The following is a 24,204-nucleotide window of genomic DNA, read 5'->3' as shown; positions in this document are numbered from 1 at the left end:
GATCTAAGGTGAAACAGCAGGGATATTAAGATCTGGACAGGAACATATCCATGAAACATGAAACAGTTGAATAATGTAGAGGGTTTATACATCAGTGCATGTATGTGTGTGTGTGTGTGTGTGTGGTCTCAGAAGTGGATGTAGGAGATCTGCACGTCGCCATCGATCTCCAGCATGTCGATCTCACTGAAGGACTGCAAGCGGTGGAAGAAGTCAAACAAGTGCTGCCCGTTCACAAACACCTTAAACCTCTGGTTCCCACAGCGAATCGACATCTGAGGAGCGCAGACACAACACACCCACAGGCCGTCAAAACCATCAACCAAACCACGTAGTAATTCATTACGACGGCTAAATAAACAGCATGAATGACGGACACCACTTACATCAAAGTACTGTCCCTCCATGAAAGGGTTCAAGCTGAGCTCTCTGTCCTCCAGGCCCCAGTTCCCTCCAATCATGCTGTTTCTCACCACGACCCCCTCCCTCACCCTGGGGTTCATGTGGAAAGCGATGTCCCGAGATCTGCTCACCACGAAGTTGATGCTGATTCTGAAGCGCACAGACAGGAGTAGAATGAGTGTGTGTTAGTGGTACTACGACACTGTAGTGTAATGTACAGTATACTGTATGCACGCTCACACACACACGCACTTGTCTGCTCTGTAGGGAACCATGCCTCTGATGATGATGGTCCTCTTAGGGAACATCCCTCCTGGGATCATGTTGGAGTAAGGCACAGGCTGAAAACACACAGCAAACAAGTTTCTGTTGTGGTGTGGCGTTTTACATTGTTGTGCATTTGAATGCATTAACATGATTATGACTATCTTTATTCATACATCTAAATAATATTAACAATCCATATTAACCGCTGTATTATTCTCAGCGAGGAATGTGTATGTGTAGGCTCTGACTGTGACCATGGAGATCAGTTATCATGATCATGATCATAAACACACAAGCAGGTCAACAGTCAGGTAGACATATTAAATAAATACAAATATCAATTATATTAATAGAAGCGGACTATATAATAATCATGAATAATTATCTTATGCTCATAACACACTGTTGACGACGTGTCATGGCAAAATTTTTAATTGCCTCACATCAAAACAGCAAAAAAAAAAACAAGCGACCACTACAAACAAGGCCTCATACACAAGTGTGAATCAAATGTTACTTACAGGGTTGTAGACTGGCTGTCCACCCATTCCCTACAATCAGATTCACAGATACATGAATTATGTAGAATTATCAGAAATATAACTTCGTATATAAGCACAAACTTTATCATGCAATATTCTTACGGGCAGGTTTGATCCGGGGTATCCTCCCTGACAGAGGTAAAGATAAACAAACATTTACAAATGTGACACCACAGTTCACTAAACGCAGAGTACTGATCGCATACAAACTGTTGTTTATTGTACACATGCACAACTAGTTTGGCTTAGTTCAGTATAAAATTATGAAATATGAAGATAACACAAAAAGAACGTAGAATATGATGTAATATGAATGTTTCATACCCCCATACCACCTCCCATGCCTCCTGGGTATCCACCCTGCATAAAAACACATTATTTTGTTTTGTTTTGTTTTATTCGGATTTACTGTATTGTATTTTTTAAATGTATTTCAATTTGAGCACTAATGAAGATAATAAATCAAAACTTTATTCACCCCCATGCCACCTCCTGGGTAACCTCCCTGTTGAAAAGTGGAGAACACGTTAAACACTGCTAAATGCTTTTTTGACACTTGGAGAAATATATAATATCACCATCCTTTCATGAACAAAGGCCTCCTAAGTATACTTACTTCCATTCCTCCTCCCATTCCTCCTCCCATTCCTCCTCCCATTCCTCCTGGGTATCCTCCCTGGATATCAGTAAGAAAAAGGAAGGGTCAGTGAAAATCTGTTCATTATTTCACTATATATAAATATATTAATAAATATTTTCCCAACAACAATGACATACCTCCATGCCACCTCCTGGATATCCTCCCTGTTGAGTGGTGAACATGTTAAATACTGTACAATACTGCATGTGTTGGTCAATTTTTACACTTTATTAGTGGCCAGGCACTTACTCCCATTCCACCTCCCATTCCTCCTCCCATTCCTCCTCCCATTCCTCCTCCCATTCCTCCTCCCATTCCTCCCTAAAAGACCAAACAAAGTGTAAAACTCAACAGGCAACAAACTATTTAACATGTGTGACATAAAGTGCACAGAGAGCGTTGTGTGCTTTATCAGGAAAAACACATACGGACACTCAAAGCTGCAGTTGTTGCTAATAGCACTAATTCATGTTCTACTACTGCTACCACTACTGTATTATTGGGAACACATTACATTACACCTTGTCATAACAACGTCACAGTAGGGAACTATATGTGTAATAACAGGGGAATAGTTGGTAATACAGCAGTAATAAGAGGACATTTCTTGGTAATAATGAGAATGTTAAAAAATTAAATCGAAATGCAGCAAAACAGAGCAAGAGCAAGCGTTTCCTTCATGCAATATAACATTCACTGTTTTACTCACTCCCATTCCTCCTGGATACCTATTCATTCCACCTCGAGCACCCTGACACAGGAGCAGAAAGCGTTAGCTGTTCATGATTTATTATTTAAAACTCTGTATAATTTCTTTGCCCCAGCAAAGCCCAAAGCATTAAGCTGAAAGCTTCAGGGGGTGAAGGTCTCACCCCTATGACATTAATCGTCTGTATGGACACATCTCCTGCAATCTGCATCGCACAAACTCTCTCCACAGGCACACGGTGTTGAAAGGTGTGGAAGTCATTCCCATTGACTTTGATCTGCAACAGAAACGTGAGTTTGATCAGAGGGTGCCACGTCATATACATTATATACATTATACATGTCATATACGTCATATACATCATTATGGTCCAGTTCTAAGTAATTTATATCAAACCAAATAGTGTGTTTGTGTTAATTAATGCATTAGTCATCAGCTATAACTCCTCCTGTTGGCACCAGTAAACGGAGGCTGGCGTATAAACAAATGATAAATGACAATAGTAACACAGTTGTATTAATATGTCTTCACAGGGGAATTTATACCTGTTGACAGATATTATACGTTTATAAACTGTTTATTAAATGTTTATATAGTGCTTGTAAATGCTAAATAGGTGAGGTTAAAGTGTTACCTTGTGTGAACTTCTACATACTAACTTCTGGTTGGTCTAACCTGGTAGCCTTGTGAAGTGACCATGATGACCATTTCAAAGGACTGGCCTTTGCAGAAGGGCATACTACGAATCTTCTCCTCAGACTCCCAGGATCCATTCTGACACGTGTTGAACACCACTTTGTCCCAGCCGTCAAATCGAGGGTTGAAGTGGAGGGCGATGTCGCTGGACTCAGACTCTCCACAAAGGAGGTTGACAAAGAATCTGCCAAAAGCAACGGCGGGGGAATCAGAGACATTATATCACTGAGTCCTGGAGTGACTGTTGAGTCAGTTGAGTGTTAGAAAACAGAAGAAATGCAAACACTGCAGGTGAGGCCGAGTGCACAAAAACCTGAGGGTCTCTCCCCACAAAGGAGCTACAGGTGTCATGATAGAGTCCGGCATGTGCAGTGTTTACTTTGGCTGCAAATGGCCTGTAAAAGTACCTTTGACATGTCAGATATTACTGTTTTGACAAGGGGAGGGACAAATGATAAAAGTGGAGCTGTGAGTGTTACAAGTCTGCTTTGATATCCAACAATGCAGAGAAACCTGCTCCACCCAGACTGTGATCACACAAGCGTTACCTCAGTTTTGGTTAGAATAAACTGTCGCAGAGGATATAACACAGTTGCCTACTTGGAAACGTCTAATACAAAATGGATTGATCACACCCATATGTATTTCACTCATAAGGAGACACTGAGTGAAGGACAACACAATGTGACGGATTCTTTTTTCTAAACTCACCTGGTGATGTCCTCGGGAATGGACCCCTGGAGGTAGATGGACGTGCCTTCCCTCAGGCCTCCATGGATGGGCCCCAGGTAGGGGATTCTCTGTACAGTGCATAAAGAAGAATCAACTACATTGTAGAAAGCAAACAGTCACATCAGACAGTAAACTGTCATTCACCAAGTGCGGTTCAAGCGGGACAGTCTCCATGAAAAATAGTGGAGCAATGGCTTGATTTCATTGTTTACTGTCCTTGGATGCAGAAATGGAAAGTACTCAAATACTTTATGTTCTTTACTTTAGTATTTTATGCTACTTTACACTTCTACCTTTCTATGTTTGTTTGAGTAAATAGTTATTTTTTTCAGATTAAGATTTCACCTGAAAAACATTTGATAAATCTAAAATGCATTGTTACAGATAAAACCAATATTAAAGTTAGTGGCTTGTGACAAAGAGTCATGTTTCAGATGTCTGTTGTTATGATTTCTAATCTTTAAACTTCTCAGATGGTTTCATTTAAATAACAGGTTGAGGTAAAATATTTCACAATAAAGCAAAAATAAATGAAACATCCTTGCTTAGCAGAACTTTAACCACTGGATTAAACTAACTAAATATTAAGGAGTTAAACTAGTTCCTCAACAATTCAGCAGCAGCCAGTGCAGATACTTACAGGACCGTAGATTGGCTGGTAGCCAGGAGGAGCAACAAAAGTCATGGCAGCGGTCAGTCAGTGAGGTGGACGGGCGGACGGAAACAGGAGGGTTTTGCCAGAAACTGATCTCTGCTGGAGGCCTGGTTTTATACGAGTGATGAGGGAGGGGCAGAGCAGGGTACCAAACCCAGGCCTGCATCACCCTGTTTACTTTGGAGGCAAAAAATGCACATTAACCTTTCACCCCAGCAGAGGAGTGGCACATTACAACGAAAGGCAAGAGTGTGTGTGTTCAAGTGTGTGTGCAGCGTGTTGAACGAAAAACCAACAAAACTGAAACATGTAGCTGCTATTCAAGCTACGGAGTATCCCCTCGACACAGAGGAGGAGGAAGTACTCCGACTCTTTACTCAAGTAAAAGAAGCAATTGCTGCAAAATAAAAGTACGCCGTTACAGATTAAAGTAGAAAATTTAGAGAAAATGACACCAGTGAGTGTTTTACTATTATATCATTGGATCATTATTACTGATGCGTTAAAGTGTAAGAAGCATTTTGCTGTTGTAACTGGTCGGGTGGAGCTGATTTGTTTTACAATGCTGGGAAATCTATCATATTCTATCAGCTCGTATGTATGAGCTCAATCTGCAAAGTAACCAGGTACTAAATCTGATAAATAAGTGTAGTGAAATAAAAAGTACAGTTTCCTCTGAATTCTAGCAGAAGTACATCAAATTTGTACTCAAGTACTATTCTTGAGTATGTCACATTATTTCTACAGAAAATTACAACTAACTGAATATTTGTTGTCCTTTTTGGTGACGGAAACACAACAGACTTTGTGAAAGTTGAAACGTGTGTAGGAGCCACGATCTCTGTTCAGCACATAACAGTATTTAAAAGTCATCAATTACAAGTTTTATACCCCTAGAGATGAAAAGAAACGAGGGTGTGTGTATGATTCAGAAAATTCTCAGAGGAGCCTGTCGACCAAAGGCAAACAGAAACACAAGTAACTCTTATCTCTCACCAGTCATAGTTCTAGTTCATTGAGGCAAAGGTTTTTCCAGCAAATGCTTTACAAAGTAAACATACAAGCTCCTCATATACACACACATGAACACACATAGACACACAATCTTTCAGGGAACAAAAGCTGTCGTAGTGACACATGGGTGTTTCCAGAAAAGTCTAAAGCACAACTTTGATATTTTTTATATTTGATCTGAAAAACACCATGAAACTCAAACACAGCCACTGAGAGGGGACATTTAATTTCATAAACTATAAAGTAAACAGTAGTATCACTTTATTACAGGAATTATATGGTGCAGAAGGGTATTTTCTTGTATAAACAGGGCGCTAAGGGGAGTTAAATTATAATTTAAAGCACTTTATTTATCTAATACTATTTCCATACAGTATCTACATTGCAACTATTATTGTTTTAATGTATTTAGATAGTTCTGCACATTTGAGGAAATACTGATGATCAGGTCAGTCAGAAAACACCATGGAACAAATAATGAAGACAAGATACACAAACAAGAGTTGAGAAATATCTTTCACCGATTCATATAAATGCAGTTAGTGAATTAAAAATCTATTTAAATCTGGTATATATGCAAACTAATGTTGATGTCCATGTCATTTCTCTGCAACATTTAATACTTTGATATACCAAAATACTTGAACATCTATACCTGTGAGGACCCATAAGCTATTCCCTAACCCACACCCTTAGCCTGAACATTATATCTTAAGGTATTTTGGGGGCAATTTTTATGCCTTTATTTGACAGGGAAAGTGGAAAGAGACAGGAAATACAGTAGAGAAACATGCAGTAAAGGATCCAGCTTGCACATACTGTAAGCATCCTAACCACTCAGCCGTCTGGTCACGCCAGACCCTCTTTCTAACCTCAAAAATATTTTTTAACAAGAGGCCCTTAGATTGTCTTGTATCCCACCATGAGCTTCATGGCAAATGACCACATGCTAACAGTTCTACTAGTAATATTTCATTAAAAAAAGCTGTAAAACATGTATATAAAAAAATATACACACACACACACACACACACACACACACAGATTTATGCAGCAAGGCATAAATCAGATCAGGACTCCATATGGGTACCTGCGGTGTAAATACAACGTTTCTTCAATGAATCGTTCTTAAGGGATGTTCACAAGTCACCGACATCAGCATGACAACATAATGTCCAGAATACCATATAACCAATATCCTCACACTCAACGTCCTTACAAAAAAACTGGTCCTCACAGAGGTAGAGTGACAGCAGCACGCGCACACACACACACACACACACACACACACAACACACACACACACACACACACACACACACACACACACACACACAGACATTAAGCTGATTGCATGTAAATGAGGACACATGTTCCAGTTCTCCTTAAAATAATCTGTTTATTCTGTATTGAAACACAGGGTTCAGTCAGAGGACGCTCAGTCCAGTGGAAAGTAGTGATCTCCATCTAGCTCCATACCATCAACTGCCTCAGTGAGGACCACAGCAGCCAACACACACCTCAGAGTCATCAGCAAACAAAACACTGCTCTGTCTCTGACAAAGTGAGTCGTAACATTGAACACAAGATGGAGAGTTTGTGAGTTTGTGAGTGTTCTGAAAGAGGCAAGGTGATACAGAACTGTCCGAGATCAACGCGTCACACATGACTTTTTTGATTGAGAAAAATAACTGATATGCTGGATTCCTAAAAATATCTATCATAAAAACCTAACTAGCAAAAACAAAAGCTAATTTTTTCTTCTGACTGCAAACTGGGCATTTACTTCAGTGTGAGACCGATTCTCTTCACCATCGTGGATTTCACAAACAGGACGCATGACAATGTTTGACAAAGTAGCACGGATCGTTGAAATTCTTCAAAGCCCTGAAGAAAAATAAATATATGTATCTATGATTTATGTAAAATATGTCTGTTCATCAAAAGGCCTCTAAGCAGCCTAGTCATTACCCAGTTATACAGATGACACTTTGGCCAAAATGTATACATTAAATACATTCATTACTTATTTTAATGCACTGACAAAAACTTATTTGTGCATAAAGTGTCATAAAACAGACTGTTGGCCAGAAATACAGACGGGCTAAAACGGTCGTCTTCAGAAGATCTGATCTGCATATAAACAATAAATAAATAACCTTGGCATCCTCCTATATTGTATGTGAGTGTATACATCATCACTACCTTATATGGCACAGAGACACCAGTGGAGATAGGGGACCACATACATCTCAGGGACGCGTTGTAAGACTTCAGAGTGCAAACTGGGTTTGTGTATACAGCTGTTTCACACTGGTATGCGTCACATACGCAGATGATAATCCGTTTATTATCTTGACAAGTCAGTCCAACAAGAGTGTCCGTACATGATCGCTTGTTTGAAGACAAGTTTGTAAGTCTTGAGAGAGGAAGAAAAGGAGTGAGGGTGGGGCCTCAAATGTTCACAGCTCCTTCAAGGATCTCAGAGGTACGACTGTGAGCTGCTGAATCATTTCTTTCCAAACGCTCTCTCTCACTGAAAACACCAGAAATCGGAAATGAAATACTAGATGGCAGCAGCCACATACAAAAAAATCTTCAACCTTACAAACAATATAAATAAAACATATACACTCTAAGTGTCAAAGCTAAAAATCTAAACTATTTGATCGCTAAAGCAGTGACATTGGTATAGGCACTGTAATGTTTACAGCAGTAGCGACTGAAACAGCCCATTGTGTATATTTCACACAAAAAAAGGCCATGTAGTGTATTCATAGCGGAATAAAAAGGCCCCTTGCTTCTTGTGTCTTTTTATGCCTCTCCGATATTATTATTCTGCTCTTCACAAATCTAATCCATCAACATCCTGCAGGTGGTACAAAAGTGCAGTCAAAGTGTGCATAGCTTCAACGGAGGAGAGAAATGTGCAGATAAAGGACAAAACTAAGACGTAGACGTGTTCGATCTCTCTAATCTTTCCTCACTCCGAATTTCCCTCCCCTCCCCTCTCCTCTTTTTCTCCTTCACAACGCATTGACGACGCAGGAGGTTATCCGAGCTGATCCTCATACTGCTTCCTGAAGCAGTCTCCAGCCGGGAAGAAGTCCCAGCATCGCTCTTGGTACATCTTCCATACGTAAGACTCCTGACAGTCAGAAGAGGAAATGACACAACGTAAGACAGGATGGTTAAAGAGGAAACAGAAAGACAAGTGAGGGCTGCACATTTAATTTATGTACCTCATTTCAAATTATTTTATATATACAGTATATGCTGAGTCACAACATTAAAACCAGCTACTACTGACCTGTCCTGTGTGTTCTGTTTCATCTTTATTGATTAGATACATCAGGAAGAACCTGAAAGAGAAAAAGGGGATTAGAGGGAAAATAGTGAAAAAATTAAGCGACATAATAACAGGGAAGCGTGTTTGGAGAAATTCAGTAACTTGTTATAGTATTTAGGGGAAAGAAAATACATTTTTCCCATTTGAGTCAAGAAGCCAAATTCATGAGGATTTCACTGAAGTGTAACGTTAACGGTGCAAATGTCTGGGATGAGAGCGGTGAGGGAGACTGAACGATTTGTCAACAGTAAGCATGAACAAGTTCAAAACAAGTGAACACATTCTGTATCTAAAGGAATGTAATTGTCACATCTGCACTTTAAATGAAACTCACATGTAGTTGGCTAAGTTATGTTCTTCTAAGGTGTGCGTCTCAAAGCCATGCGGCGTCGTGTCAAAGTAGTCACTTCCTATTCCACAGATGAAGCACTTTGTCTAGAGGGAGCAAGGACAGTTCAGATTACACACACTCCTGTCTTGGAAGTGAAGGGGAACTGAAGGTGGATTACGTAAAGTGACCAGTTAAATCTCTCAGAAACTCATTATCTTACCTCCATGTCCTCTCTGACCTGCTCCTGCTGGTCTCTCAGCTCTCCAAAGGCATCAATGATCAAACCTGACACACAGACACAGCATTATTTCTCACTGGACTGAAGCTCAGAGCGATTCACATCAGAGTTATTGTTTGTTGACGGAGGTAGGGGTGATTTCTTTGACAGGTTTTCCCAGCTGGTCTAGAATTCAAAACTGCAACCTTTTTCTTTTCTGACCTTTAAAATGCCTCTGTCTTCTTCCTGTATTTCTTCCTCCAAGCTTCAACCACTCCTGTTTATTCAGGAGGCTTGCCTATCTTTGTCATAACTTTTACAACTACACGCTACTTATTGTTTACATTTTATAAGCATAGTTAATTGTATATAATGTTTTATATGTATTTTTATTGTAGTGTTGTTTGAATTCTTGTAGCATATAATTAACGGCCACATTTGCGCCTAGTGTCAGACAGAAGAGAGCCACTTTAAATCAAGAGCAGTTTTCTCAGTTGTATTTACAGCCATTGTTACACAATGCAAGTGCATTGTAATGGCTTGATGCAGGAGAGTGTCTAATTATCCACAGGCAATATAATACACTTTTATTTAAGAAAATAAACCCTATGTCAGAGACAGGACTGTTCATACCCTGGATGATAGCCAACAGGATGACAATGACAAAGAAGAAGAAGGTAATGTCAAAGACCACTCGGTAGAGTTCATATTCATCCCCGGCCGGGTCCTCGATTTCATCTCCTATACCACCACCAGCACGCACGCCGACGTACATGTGGAACAGGTAACACTGCAGGGGGGAGTGAGCACAGAGGTCAGATTACAGAAGTACGTTTTACAACACATCAGAATAATCAACCCAAAGTAAAGCTGACCTCCCCTAAATCCTGCTCCATAACTGTAGCGATTAGTCCTATTACTGTAAACATGTAATTGCCCTCCACTCACAGTCATCATGTCATCACACTTCATGTCTGGTTCGTCCTCGTCCTCGCTCTTGTTGTAGAACTTGCGGAAGAAGTTGAAGGCCACCACGGTGTACAGGTAAACCACTACTGCCAGCAAACCCACTGTCATCATCAGCTGCAAGGGACAGATAGATATGTCGTTACTACAAGGTCAGTTTTGTCTTGAGTTCCTAAGGGAGTGCAGAAAGTCTCATGATGCGTCACTGTAGTGGAAATGTGCAGACCTGTTTGCCGTTGTGAGTAACGGAGGACAGGATGGTGCGCAGGGTTTTGACACCCATGGCAATGTCCAGAAGATGAGCGGCGAAGAAAAAGTTGTTGTAGTGTCCGAGCAGAGACATTAACATGTACCACACCAGGTAGAGGAAGGTCTAAAAGATTAAACAGGGCTGTCAGTAACAGCATACTCAAAACAGATTCTCTGATTGTCTAAATTATATCACAAACTACTTCCTCTACTCACATTGTCAGTGAACACAACACCAAACTTCCAGATCTGGTACTTGATGTCAATAGATGTTATCCTACAGAGAGAAGGACAGGTTTGTTCTGCAGCATTTTGTAAACGATAAACCTGTTGATTACATTGCCTTTATAAAGAATGAACACTACAAACCAGCTGAACATCGAGGTGTCTGGTTCAGGCTTCTTTTCATGCGTCATGGCACTGACATCTAGAGAAGCCAGGTCCATACCGAGCAACTCTGCAATCCTCTCTCTGCCGTAGATGTCACCGTATTTGTCCAGCACCTGGTTATCACACACAGATGTCATTTTCCTGCAAGACATATCCCTGCAAAAACATGCCTGACATTTTGGACCAAAAACTGTCTGAATAAATCATGTCTCACCTTTCTCTTCACAAACTTGTCCCAGTAATTGTTGGGGAAAGTGCTGTATTAAAAGAGACACATTTCACTGATAGTTATTCACAGTTTCTACTGCTGTATTTTAGAGGTCTGCACACTGACCCAAGTATGATTTGCAAGTTCAAGCCTCATTCAAGGTCATTCTCATATGAATACTCAGGGTTTGGGTCAGGTTCAGGTCTAACATTAAATATTTCATTAATATCAATATTAAAATGGTAAAAAGTTAAACTATGAATACTGATGATTTTTTTTCCCCCTTGAGTTTGTCATTATGCATGTCTCACCCTGACACCCATGCACCAGGATTAATGCCAAGAGGTCATGACTGGCCAGCTAGCATTAGGTAATCATTATGCTGTGTTGGACGAAGAATATTTAAGGAGCTATATTGCTGCACAGCCAACGTTAGCATTAACAACTTACAACTTCATTCCTTTACTCAACAAGAGCTGTCTCCAGCAGTGGAAAGCAACCCTCTTGGTTTTTGCTTCTATTTTTAACACTTAATTTCTTCTAACAAACTTAGCATGCTAACCAGCTAGCTCCAGCCTGGTCGGAACATCTCAACATTTTCTGATACCGAGTCCCCGTGCACTGAAGAAGTAGAGCTGCTCAGAGGGCGTATTACCACCTCCTGTATTGTAAACACAACAATGGCTGAAGCCCTTGGCAAGGAAGGTAAGTAAACAGCTGTTAATGCTTACGTTTGCTATGTTATAGTACAAATAGCTCCCTTAAGAGTGAAGATTTTTCAACAACAGGTTGTGGATGTCTGTTCCTTGTTAATTTAGCAGATTTGTGAAAACTTGGAAAACTGTTGATATTGCTTTCAGTCATTATATTCTTACATCGAGAAGAGAACTGAATAAATGATAAATACATAATTGATAAATAGGTTTATCATTCTCAGCATCTTAGGAGAGAGCTCTGTTGCTAAATGTTGTTGATGGAATTAAACAGAGTGGGTTTTCAGGCCTGTTCAATACTCTATTACATATCCATCCACCTATCTGATAATGTAACAGGGGCTTACGGAGTGTTGAGCACCAGTCTGTCCCATTGGCCCTTGATGTCATCATCCTCTGGCTGCTCAGTGACATAGACTCCATCAAACTCCAGCTTTCTGGCCAGCTCCTTCTCCCTCTTGAAGATAACCAGAGGGACCTGAAAGTACAGGGGGAACAGCCGAAGACATTAGTCTCAGAGGACGATTAGCATTAAACCTCCAAACTAACACAAGAACACAGGTGGATCTTTGTGGAGCAAAGCACAACCAAAACCGGGTACCTTGAGGCAGTTGTAGCCGATGATGCAAAGGAAGGAGATGATGGTGTGGACGATGCCGAGGAAAGCCATGGCTGGTTCCATGTAACCCGTGCTCTCCTCTAAGAAGTAATACATGGGACCTTCTTCATCATCATCTTCTCCTCCGTCATCTAATCCAGATCCGTCCTCCTCAGCACCAGAGCCTTCAAATAAGCCAGAGCCCTCAAACAGACCAGAACCCTCAAAGTCCTCCTCGCCTGGAGGACTGTCAGACACCTGGAAACATCACACACGGAGTAAGTAACCAAATTTCAAAATTTCAAAATTGTAAAGGACTGTTGCAAAAATAGATTTGTCATTATACATTTAATGCTACCCACTTATTTTTGGAGTTAACTTTAATCAAGTCCAGGAACATTAGTGACGTGTATAATGTTTGTAAAATTATATGCGAGTCTGACTCGTGAACAAAAGTTAGTGTAAGTTAATGACAATTAAATCTATAATCGAGTAGTGGCAATTCCTGCTGGTGAAATGGCATCAGATTTTGCAGGATTGCTCAGAGTTGACAATGTATGTGTTGTGTGTTGTGTATGTGTATGTTTTATCTAAGGGTAGAAAAGCACAAACCTTGTAGAAGAGCAAGATGAAATTGAGAGCGAAGGCGATGAACAAAGCCAAGAACCGAAGGTTGTAGAAGTTACGAGAAAGGTAGTTCTGGCGGGTAGGAAATAAAGAAGTCAGTAAAACTTGAGTATCATCCCAGCAAAGCACAAAAGCCACATTTTACTCAATGTTTCCTCTGAAATGGATTAGCTAAGCAATAGCACGTCATGTAGTTGCCAAATATCTTGCACGGGTTAATTAACAGGAAACAGGCTATTATAACAGATCATTTTATAAAAAACAATGTTCTGTGTACAACACTACACTACCTCCAACTAACTGGCTGAACATTTCCAGCAATTACATTCCTCACAATACAAGTATGTCACAGCACATATCAGACTAAGGCACCATGTGGCAGATAACAACATATATTCAAAAATGTGCAGTTTAACAGAGAACTGCTCACCATGAATTTGATCCTCTGAATCTCCAGCTCATTCCACAGCTCAAAGCCCTCCTCAGCAGGTTTCTTGTCCTTCTTCGCCTTGGCCTTCACTACCTTTTCCTCCATCTCCTCCGGCTCTTCCTCCTTCACCTCAGGTTCAGGTTCTTCTTTCTCTGCCTTCTCTGACTTCTCTCCATTCTCAGTGCTGGAAACGACAGATGAGGAGAGAAACGTGTGCTTTTTTTCTCTTTGTAAACATAAAAATATTCTCCAGACTCAGGACCAGCAGTATAATGAACATTGAAATGTCTGGACACATTTCTGTACAAAAAAGTGATTTGTATCCATTTTACATCCGATATAATCAGCAAATGACAAATCACATTTAGACATGTATAAACTCAAAATGTGTATTTACTTGTAAATTTGATTTAAATGTGCCTAGTTGTAATTCTTCCGAGCTGAAAGTGGTTCAGTATTAAGACACATTATCTTTAACAGAAGCTGTTCAGTTTTGATATTGACAGGCAGACAACTTACTCTGCTTTCTCAGTCTCCTGAGGATGCTCTTCTTCAGGTTCAGCGCCTTCTTCCTCGCCTTGTCCTCCCACTGCAGCAGCCAACTGTTTCAACAACAGTTTGCGGTTAACTAACTTACTAATGGAGTGCATACACATTACACAACAGTAAACCACCATGAGACAGAACAGCTCACCAATTTCCTCTTCAGCAGCGGCGTGCCCTCTGGAGTTGGAGGCTCTTCAGTTGTCGTCTCCCCAAAGTCTCCGAGTCCCCCAGGAGCATTGAAACCAGGCAGGCGTCCACCTTCCCTGTCCTCACTGTCCTCCTCTTCCTCCTCTCCTCCCACAGCATCTAAGTGTTCGGCCGCTCCATCTGCATCTTGAACCTCTCGAGCTCCCGGTTCAGGTGGCAGATCCCCGTGAACTTCATCCTGTGTTGGATCTGGCATACTTGCAAGGATCTCTGTCACTGTTATCTTCTTGGCGCCCTCCACCAAGCCTCCGCCGAACAGCACCTTCCATATGAATGTGAAGAAGCCCTTACATATACTATAGACAAACATCAGGATACCCATCACGACAGTGTATATAAATGTAGCCAGGCCGACCACCATCTCCTTCACCGTCATTTTTCTTAGCTTGCGGTAGCGACGCCGCAGGTTACGGAAGGTGAACATGTTGAAGAAGTTAACCACGCTCTTCAGGAAGTCTGCAAATGCTGAAGTTGACTCTGGAGCTTCACCTTCTCCATTGCCTTCCTCACCTTCTCCAGACTCCGCTTCTTCTCCTCCACCCTCCTCTTCTTCCTCATCATCTTCCTCTTCTGCACCATCTCCCTCAGGCTCAGAGATAGATGCAGCAATGTTCATCTCAAAGATGGTGTCCTCACAGAAGTTCACAAACAACTCCATCTTCTCACTCTCGCCACCCTCATTGACCACATCAAATATGAACTGCCGTTTGGACTCTCTGACTTGTGGCATTTCCCACTGGTTGCGGTTCGCCTCGCTGATTTCAAAGTAAATGCGCTCAATCTTCCTGCTGGCTCCCATGATCTCAATGCGGCCAAGGAAAGGGCGGAAGTAGTTGAGCACGCTCTCAGCCTGCTCCAGGAAGTTCTGTAGGCGAGTATCATGAGGTACGTGCTCTGACAGGTTTGTGAGCAGAACGGCGATATTGAAACCGATGTCTTTGGCCGGCTCCTGGAAACGATCAGCAAACTCCTCAAAATTGATCATCTCATTCTCGTCAGCCTCTGAGCAGGAGAGGAGGAACTGGATTTCTGAGGGGGAGTATTGCTTCTGGCTGTCCATAGCCTTGGAGAAGTCCTTCTTGGAGATAAGCCCACGGGGGTCGGATACGTAGTCTCGGAAGGCATCAGATGCCACTATGTCCTTGAGTTTGAGGAACATGTCAAAGAACTTGAGGATCATCTCCACGTTGCTGGACGACTCCACCAGCATGTCAACCATCTGCCTGGCAATGGTGCCATTTACCACATTGCCTAGAGAGGGGTACAAGGTGATGGGGGTGAGGCAAATATAGAAACTATGTGACAAAAAGAGCAGGACATCACCAGACTGGGGTGGACATCATACCTTCAAGCAAGGACAGAAGCATCACCACCATGTCTTTCTGCAAATCCAACAGTTCCTTCAACAGTCCAATTTGACTGGAGTCCTGCAACAAAGCCAAACACAGCAAAACACAAACACACAGTAGAGAAAACAATATTCTTAAGATGTGCACTGACTGAAAATTTCAATTTCAATATATCACAATTAATTTGAGAGGATATGTGCTTCTTTCTGAGACATAAAACATGGAAGACGCTACCTCAGAGTGTGCTCTACTCCAAAAATGATCCTGGGTTTGCATTTTTAAATAAAGAATACGCATTTTTAACATCAGAAATAGTACACTCAATGTGATGGAAAGCAAGACAGACACTGGAAGACAGGTATAAGAGGAGCACCGCCTTTCCCCTTTATCTGAAAAAGTGGCTGCAGCATGGGAGCAAGAAAGACATCAACGCATTTGGAGACGCTGATCTTAGCACTCCTGAAGACCTGCACCAGCAGATAACAAGAGCCACAAATATTTTAGACGGTCTAAAGTGGTTGTCAGGCTGGTGGAGATCGAGAGGAAGAGGGTGTCAGGACAGGCAAGCATCAACCATCAGTGAAATCACAGTGGTACCTTCTAATACCTCTACAGAAACAAGACAATACATACAAAACAACCAAATACAGCTAAATGAACAAAAGCAAAGCAAGATGTTAAGATGCTTGAGGGAACAACGTGAAATAAATCAATCAATAATCTTTTGCGTGAAAGACTCTTCATGATCTAACCCAAGAGCAGTTCAGCTACTTAATATTATATAGGCATATACAAAATGGAGTTTTTCACCTCTAACTAAGGAATAAGAATTTTCAAAATGTTGCTAAACCGTCACAAATTCTGAGTGCAATTTCGTACTTGACTTGTCCTTGTCAGCATTTAGTCAAATGCTCTGGATGGACGGGCAGTATCTGGACCTGCTCTACAATTTCCCTGTCTTCAAGGACGATTTATGACTGAGTTGATGGCTTGTTAGAAAAAAAAAAAGCTGGTAAACGCAAAGGAAAAACATGAATTGCTGCAGATGGAATTCACAAAGAGGGAAATGATGCATGTTGTTAAGCTGCGTAATAAAAAATATGGTGAAGCATGGGATCTTTAAAAAAGCATGAAGGTCTAGAACATGAGATGGCATTCGCAGAGAGACACAGATTCTTACGCCATTTCGTTGTCCAGGATCGGGGTGCATCTAACAGGGTTACACATGGAAATAAAAATGTTATCCATCAACATTTTTACTTCATTTTTGTATTTTTTTTTTGTATTTGATGTAAATGCTACTTTGATAATTAAATTCTAAACTACAAGCCCTGCCTCTAATTATAGTCATCAGACCAACGTTGGAAAAGCTTTTTTAACCTTTTTGAATTTCAGAGTCGGGAAATTAGCACAGACGTTTTATCATCCAGTACAGAACATGAGATATGACATATAGATGATATGTTATCAAAGCATATGTTAAAGTAAATTCTTCGGTGTAAACACAGGGTTTCTGGAAGCCTAAAAATGACCACAACTTTGTGAGTACTGTTGCAAAATCTACTCTGTCTTTTGCTTTGTTTGAAAAACAAACCCTAATAACCTAACATCAAAAACATATTCAGGATATTGCAATACAAAAATGCATTTTAAACAGCAGCGTCAGTAGCAATCAACACTGTCACACAGAATTAGGCTGGGCAGGAAACACTGCAGCTCCTTGTTAGGTCAAAGCAGACACACATTATTCAAAGCAAACACACGCTTGTCTAAAGCACAATCAAATCCTAAGCACTGGTCAGTATGAAATGAATAGATACTTAAATTAGACGAGGTGGACTAACTGTATTATACAGAATCAGAAAATGTAAAGAGAGAGAAAATCAAAGGGAGACAAAGGAGGAGTAACTGTTTTTCCTCAAATTATTTCTGCCATCTTTACTCGAGCTCACGTTGACAATCTGAATCAGGTGAACTGATCAGGTCATTTGGGAAAACGTAATTCAAAAGTTGATTGGTATATCCACTTTATCGATACAATTCACTTTTTATGCTAATGTAGTAACCAGTAAACAGTAACCACTGCAGTTTTCAGAAAGAATGTTATCTGAAATCTGAAATCTAAAAAGTCAAAACATATTATTTCATTATTCTCATATTATATCATTTATTATTACATTAAAATGTCAAATATACCAGAATGTAAATGTGAATCACAGAGGAAGATAACCCATAGGTATCTCTATCTGAGCCCAACTACAACATGACATATACAGTGTATGTCATAAAGTATTTGAACTTTATATTCTATAAGCTATCATCACCTTTCTAACCCTGAACATCCTGTAAAATGGCTCAGTAAAGAGGCAGAAACAATCTGACAAAGAAAAGAGGGGGAAAGCTGGTTAAGATTTAAGAACAGTTTAATAAACAAAAGAATAATCAAATAAATACATACTTTACTCTGCAGGAACCATGAGAGAGACAGTTCACAAAATTAGTATACTCAAAGTGGACAAATGAATTAAAATATACTAAGTTTAATTTTTAATGGTTGATTTTATTTTGAAATTTCTTTGATTCATCTTTTGGTCAACTGTAAAAAACACTGAGAAATTATTTTATCATTCAGAATCAGTTCTCTACAGAAATTATCCCTGAAATGGAATAATGAAATACACAGAGAAAATGAATATATTTATGAGGATATCTCTTACCTGAGCAAGTTTCATCATCATATGAGCAAAGACGTGCAGGAAGCCCACAACAGCGTCCCACAACCTGCTGTGGGCCAGAGACTGCTGGTTACCGGTGCAAGGACCCTGATAGAGACATCAAGTGGAAAATTACAATAATAGTCGAGTGCTTTCATCATTTTGGGAGATAAATTTGTCTGGTGCGTCAAAGTAAATGTTCTGACACAAAATCTGTGTATGTATTAGTATTTGTATCAAATAGGGAGGATGGTTCAAACATTAAGCCACAGCAGATTAAAATCTAGCTATGTTGTCAGTTTCATTTAATTGACTTCAGTGACTTTGGTTTGTAATACACATCTCCCAACATTAAAATACATACAGAGAAATAGGCTTTATAGTTGATAAAATATAGTGACAAGCACATGATCCCTCACTGGCTTCCCATCTGAGGTGTCCCCTTGAAATCATGTCTCGTATTATGATTCAATATTTAGTCTGTCTAGCATTCATACAGAAGCTTTCTCACCTGGATGTACTCAGTCAAGCTGTTGAAGACCTGTTTGGCCACAGTCATTGCTTTGGAGAAGTTCCTCTTACCAGGCTCATCGATGATGTCTTTTCCTGAGTAGTACCAGTAAAAGTCACTGATCGACTCCTGCAAACAGACAGGAAGAGAAAGAGTAAATGATGTTACCTCTTCATTCTATCTTAATGCTGAACTGCCCCAAGTAAAATGTTAATATATAATTTGAATGTATGGACTTCAAGTATATTTATATATATATATATATATATATATATATATATATATAATATATATATATATATATATATATATATATATATATATATATATATGTTTTGTTCTTCTTCATGTACTTTCAAACACAGTTTTTAAGTACTTTAGTATATTTAACTAAAAAAATGCTGAATTTTCTGAAAGAATTTTATGTGATGAATAAACTAAAAACAATTCACATCAAAAATCCTACAGCAAAGGAAAAAAACTCTGAAATGTACTGCATGACAGGTCTGATTTTCTGATGTATATGTTTGAAGACTTGTTTCACTCTGACTTTTTCAGTTTTTTTTAGTAATACCCTGGTGTGTCTGCTGTGGGGATAAAAATCACCTAAACAAAGTTGGTCTTTGCAAAATCTGTGTATTAAGAAAGGAGGCTTGGGTCAGTCAGTGGGACTAAGATCAGAGTATCAGTATATCAGAGTGACCTGTAGTCGAAGCAGGTAGTCCACAGTGCAGATGATGATATTGATGGTAGTGGTGCTGCCCGTCTGAGTTCTCAGGTAATTCTGAAAATCTGAACACAGGAAAAAAAAGCAAGATTCACTTTAAACTTAGTTTCCAACAACTGAAATACCATAAATTCTTAAAATCTGGGAATGTCCCAAAACAGTCAAAGTCGACCTTTTAGCATGTAGAGGATAATAAATCAGGTGTATGTACGGGGGAATATTACTAAGTTAGTTTGAATATTTATAGTACAAGCACTGAACTGACATTCTTATCTCCAGTTTAAAAATGGTGAAGAGAAAGTGGTTCATTGCCGTTAGCAAGAAGGTGAACGAGCACTCTCCTTACTGGAAGTTCACTTGAAACCAGCATGATGTTTGGAGAACAGACTCACCGTTATTATGGCCCTCACAAAGTAGCTGCAGGAAGCGGAAGAGGTCACACGTAAATTCATCGTCTGCCATCACTTTCTCATCTGGGCAGAAGAACAAAAGAAATGCAAATGAATCTTTGCAAAAGAAAGTTTCAACAGTCCCAGTACACAGTATATGTGAGCTCTGTAATTTTGCTGTATCACTCTATTAGAATACAAAGTTATAACAAGGGATTAGGTGTATTAAAAGAAAATACCAGTGTATTTTTTGACATAGTTCTTAATGACTTATTTTCTCCTGCATCACTGTGCTCATAAAAATTGAGCATTGTTTTCTTATTTTCATGGAAGATAACTTTATATATATTTATATATATTTATATTACCTAACATTACCGTGCAGAAAAAAGTAATTAAAAAACATTTCACCAAAAAAATTTTGGAGCAAATTATAGTTCTACTATTCCTACAAATTCCTACAAAGGTATATTCAGTTATCACTAAAAGGATCAACAAGGTTCTTGCAATAAAATAATACACTGGTATCAATCTTAATCTTAACAAGTCATTTAATCTATTTTTAGGTCCTAAAACCATTATTTTCACCAATTTCAAAGACAAACAGTATCAGTATTTTTTTCTGAAACTACAGCAGTGACCTGCCTTACTCTTTATGAAAATCTGGATTCTCATTCCTTCCTAAAATAAAAAATCTTTTGACAAGGAACTGTGTGGAATGTCCCCATAGTTTTCTCTTCTTCTCTGATTAATAAGTCTAAATCCCAAACCAATGACTTGTTAAGAAAGATTGTTTGAGCAATCTACAGTAACAGATTTGATTTTTAGGCCAGTCATCAACTGTGTTAATTAATAATCAATACTTGTGAAATGATGATTACCATAATCCAACCTTACATTCTACATATACTGACACACACCGAACACTGCAAAATGCTCCGGTGCAGAGCCAGCTTGAGTATTAAAATGTGTGTGTGTGTGTGTGTGTGGGTGTGTGTGTGTGTGTGTGATGACACTGAGGGACAGTGATTAGTGCACTTGTATTGTACGTATGCTATGTGCCTGTTTGTATGCATGTTGTCTGTGATTGTTTCATGTACAAACATCTGGTGCAAGAACAGTAAAATTGTTAGTACAGTCACCTCATACCACTCTCCTGCTTTCATTAGAACGTGTTAGTGAAAACCACAAAGACCTCTGAGTCCCTGTCCTCCTGTCAGCAAGACGGGGAGACTGAGGCTTCCACACTGACTCCATTTTTGTTTTTTCAAACTTTACCTCTGTTTAGTTCTTCATGTATTCAACAAAACTCAAACAAACAGCAGGTCACGTCATATTCATATGGGCATGAAACACATAGATAAATGAAGACAGGAAACCATCAAACAACAACAACAGACACGTACACATACAACTGAGGAAACACTTGTGACACAAATGTGAGAATGAACACAGAAATAAAGCGATAACTTCACGGCACACAGCCATGCAGGACAGATCTACTGAACTCTGCAAACTCCAATAAGCTATGAGTATGGATGTTGGGGGAGGAAAAACACTCAGTCCACATTAATGTATATCTAATGCTGGAAAGTGCAGAATCGGCAAGTTAGTGCCTGTAGTTGTCAGGATGGAAGTAAAGAATGACAGCTAATCTTCTCACAGGAAGCTTCTTTCATTTCTTTACATTTTAAATCCCATCCATTGCAAAATACACAGTTTATGTATCTCCAAAGCATTCCATCAGAAAGTGGCTACTTTAAAAAACATGTCTTTATCAAAAATGCACAAGCATGCTCGATTGAATCACGACAGTACATAAACAATTTTTTTTTAAAAAGGACAAAACTGGGCGGTGATGCTGGGTTTCATATTTTCCAACAACAAACATGAACACGGTGCCAGGGGTAAAAACTGTAACCACAGTGACTACTGTTAAATAATCCCACATCTGGAGCAAGCAAAGGGGTGGGACCACATACAACAGAGTCGACAGGTTATGAGTACAAAATACGTAATTACAGTGTTGGTGATTCAGCAACAGTTAGTGCTGGAAAACCTTCTGATTTCAATACCAGTAGTTTGGACTATCATGTTGCGCATTATAAAAATTATGAAAAGTTAGGGAATATTCTTATGGAGAGCAAGGATTTATATGCAGTGGCGTTACACAGACGGTGTAAGATGTGTGGCTCTATCATTTGAATGTTGTGAATTAGAGAGATACAGGGCTTAGAGAGTTCCTGCTCCTGCTGCAAATCATTTCAGAGTTTCTAGGACACACGGTCAGTGCGGTTCTCTATGATCTACTTATTTAACTAAGTGGGAGAGGAAGAATGAGGTTATTGCTTTTCCTTCCCATTGATCAGTCTCAAGACTGAGCTGTCAGAGTTACAGCAGATCTGTGATAAAACACTCAAGGATGAAAAGTAAACTTTACAATCACTTCAAGAGGAAAGGTCAGAGATACAATGCACGAGTATTGCTACAGCAGCATGTGTATCATTGTGAGCTTTCCATTGTAATGTGAGCAAGTGAGTGTAAAGCTTGATTTCACTGATTCTTTGAGTGTGAAATGAAATGCATATTAAGTTCACAGCAAGGAAAAGGCTAGTCAGGTGATTCAGAGCTAAAAGAGATAGAGGACAGAGAGGAAAGAAAGAAAGAGAGAAAATATATGACAGCAAAGTTTCATTTACCACGTTCTAGCTTCATATCTGAGAACCGCGAGAGCAGCAAATTGATGAGTGGGAAAGACATGGGTATGAGGGGTAAAGGGTTGAAACGGGCAAAGTGAACGAGATGTGGGAGAGAGAAAGACAAAGAGAGACGCAGTGAGTCCAAAAATCTCATGGCTGTCAGTGGATGATAAACAGTTTCATACATCAACAGTCAAAATGCTGTCGTGGTTTTTGACATTCTCAACACACTTACGTACATGAAAACATACCTGCAACCAGGCATCCGTGAACAGGCAATCAGACACACACAGATGCACACAAAAAGAGACTAGACAGAACAGCTACAACAATGTCAATTACATACATAGATACATACATAGGACGTGTGAGATGTGTGAGATGTGTGTGACGTGTGTGTAAATATAAATGTCTGTATGGCAGTGTGACCAGATACTAAGTGATACTCACTGGTGCCTTCCTCTGAAACCATCCCAAGTCCTTCTGCCTTGTTCTGCCTCTCAAACGCATTCAGATCCAAAACGCTGTCAATATCAAACACTCAGTCAGTTTAACAATATCCAGCCCAACACAGTTTTCTTCCACTAGGACCTTCTCAAAATCATGTTTACAGTACAAGCATCTTACAAATCTCAAATATCAAAAACAAAAGAGGTGAACAACAAAAGTGTTGCATATGAACTGATCTCGTTACAGACCTGCAGGTCTGCATCAGAGCCTGAACGCTAAGGAAGAATCCCACATCCTTTTTATCCTTCAGATAGTCCAGCATTCTCTGCACACAGAAAAAATGACAGAAAAACAACACTTTTCTTGTCAACAGAAAACTGCAGAAAAGAGTCTTTCATTTATTAGACTGAGAAATATATTCTTTTATTTAGCTCTGTATTCCTGCTTTCTCATCAAAATATAATCCCCTAAATTCTGTGCAAAGCCCTCATAGGCTCTGTTTACCTGCTGTACATTACTGTTGCCTCCATTGAGGATGGAGATTCCCAGTTTGAGTGTGGAAGAAACCATGGCTCCTGGTTCACCTGAAACAAGTCGACACATCAGAGGTGTGCAACAACTTCTGACTCAACAATGCGGTCAGATTAGAGATGGATCATCGCTGACATCACAATAAACATTTCAGATACTGCTGATGGAGAAAAACTGCGCATCGCATTCCTCTGTGCTGGCATTTTTTCAACTGAACTGCCATACAACATTACAGCATTTATTATCATTTATCAACATTATTTACAAAAACACCCGGGGAAATGATCTCCACTGAGAGTGTGTGTTAATTCATATCTTGAACGCCACTAATCTAGTTGGGGAAAGT

General features: G+C 39.7%; 2 protein-coding genes across 18 annotated transcripts in view; both read right to left on the bottom strand.

Moving 5' to 3' along the window:
• Nucleotides 1–76: 76 nt before the first annotated feature.
• LOC130167525 (galectin-4-like) lies at nucleotides 77–4,804 on the bottom strand. Its single transcript, XM_056373792.1, has 13 exons — nucleotides 4,629–4,804; nucleotides 3,968–4,056; nucleotides 3,236–3,440; nucleotides 2,724–2,837; nucleotides 2,101–2,172; nucleotides 1,989–2,015; nucleotides 1,690–1,716; nucleotides 1,544–1,571; nucleotides 1,314–1,336; nucleotides 1,191–1,220; nucleotides 655–743; nucleotides 387–552; nucleotides 77–275 (listed from the first exon to the last, which is right to left on the bottom strand). The coding sequence occupies exons 1-13, from the start codon at nucleotides 4,671–4,673 to the stop codon at nucleotides 129–131; spliced, it is 1,062 nt and encodes a 353-aa protein (XP_056229767.1). The 5' UTR covers nucleotides 4,674–4,804; the 3' UTR covers nucleotides 77–128.
• A 2,232-nt stretch (nucleotides 4,805–7,036) lies between these two features.
• Nucleotides 7,037–24,204, bottom strand: part of ryr1b (ryanodine receptor 1b (skeletal)) — an 80,640-nt gene continuing 63,472 nt past the window's right edge. For 5 of the 17 annotated variants that reach the window (XM_056374778.1, XM_056374780.1, XM_056374779.1 and 2 more), the window contains 27 exons: nucleotides 23,832–23,911; nucleotides 23,576–23,652; nucleotides 23,328–23,401; nucleotides 22,878–22,895; nucleotides 20,182–20,262; nucleotides 19,766–19,854; nucleotides 19,063–19,191; nucleotides 18,555–18,659; nucleotides 17,018–17,047; nucleotides 16,072–16,101; nucleotides 15,834–15,915; nucleotides 14,430–15,739; nucleotides 14,255–14,337; nucleotides 13,736–13,919; nucleotides 13,291–13,377; nucleotides 12,682–12,936; nucleotides 12,428–12,558; nucleotides 11,374–11,416; nucleotides 11,139–11,272; nucleotides 10,986–11,046; nucleotides 10,747–10,893; nucleotides 10,503–10,637; nucleotides 10,188–10,344; nucleotides 9,558–9,622; nucleotides 9,341–9,441; nucleotides 8,968–9,019; nucleotides 7,037–8,805 (listed from right to left, as the gene is read on the bottom strand). In XM_056374778.1, coding sequence (XP_056230753.1) covers nucleotides 8,710–8,805; nucleotides 8,968–9,019; nucleotides 9,341–9,441; nucleotides 9,558–9,622; nucleotides 10,188–10,344; nucleotides 10,503–10,637; nucleotides 10,747–10,893; nucleotides 10,986–11,046; nucleotides 11,139–11,272; nucleotides 11,374–11,416; nucleotides 12,428–12,558; nucleotides 12,682–12,936; nucleotides 13,291–13,377; nucleotides 13,736–13,919; nucleotides 14,255–14,337; nucleotides 14,430–15,739; nucleotides 15,834–15,915; nucleotides 16,072–16,101; nucleotides 17,018–17,047; nucleotides 18,555–18,659; nucleotides 19,063–19,191; nucleotides 19,766–19,854; nucleotides 20,182–20,262; nucleotides 22,878–22,895; nucleotides 23,328–23,401; nucleotides 23,576–23,652; nucleotides 23,832–23,911 — 3,836 coding nt within the window. In that variant the 3' untranslated portion in view covers nucleotides 7,037–8,709. The remainder of the gene's footprint in view (nucleotides 8,806–8,967; nucleotides 9,020–9,340; nucleotides 9,442–9,557; nucleotides 9,623–10,187; nucleotides 10,345–10,502; nucleotides 10,638–10,746; nucleotides 10,894–10,985; nucleotides 11,047–11,138; nucleotides 11,273–11,373; nucleotides 11,417–12,427; nucleotides 12,559–12,681; nucleotides 12,937–13,290; nucleotides 13,378–13,735; nucleotides 13,920–14,254; nucleotides 14,338–14,429; nucleotides 15,740–15,833; nucleotides 15,916–16,071; nucleotides 16,102–17,017; nucleotides 17,048–18,554; nucleotides 18,660–19,062; nucleotides 19,192–19,765; nucleotides 19,855–20,181; nucleotides 20,263–22,877; nucleotides 22,896–23,327; nucleotides 23,402–23,575; nucleotides 23,653–23,831; nucleotides 23,912–24,204) is intronic. The other 12 variants (XM_056374787.1, XM_056374788.1, XM_056374793.1 and 9 more) reach the window with 5 other exon arrangements.

The sequence above is a fragment of the Seriola aureovittata genome, chromosome 4 (assembly GCF_021018895.1).
Source record: "Seriola aureovittata isolate HTS-2021-v1 ecotype China chromosome 4, ASM2101889v1, whole genome shotgun sequence".
Taxonomy (NCBI): domain Eukaryota; kingdom Metazoa; phylum Chordata; class Actinopteri; order Carangiformes; family Carangidae; genus Seriola; species Seriola aureovittata.
The sequence above is the reverse complement of the archived record's forward strand: the minus strand, read 5'-3'. Positions and strand labels throughout refer to the sequence as shown.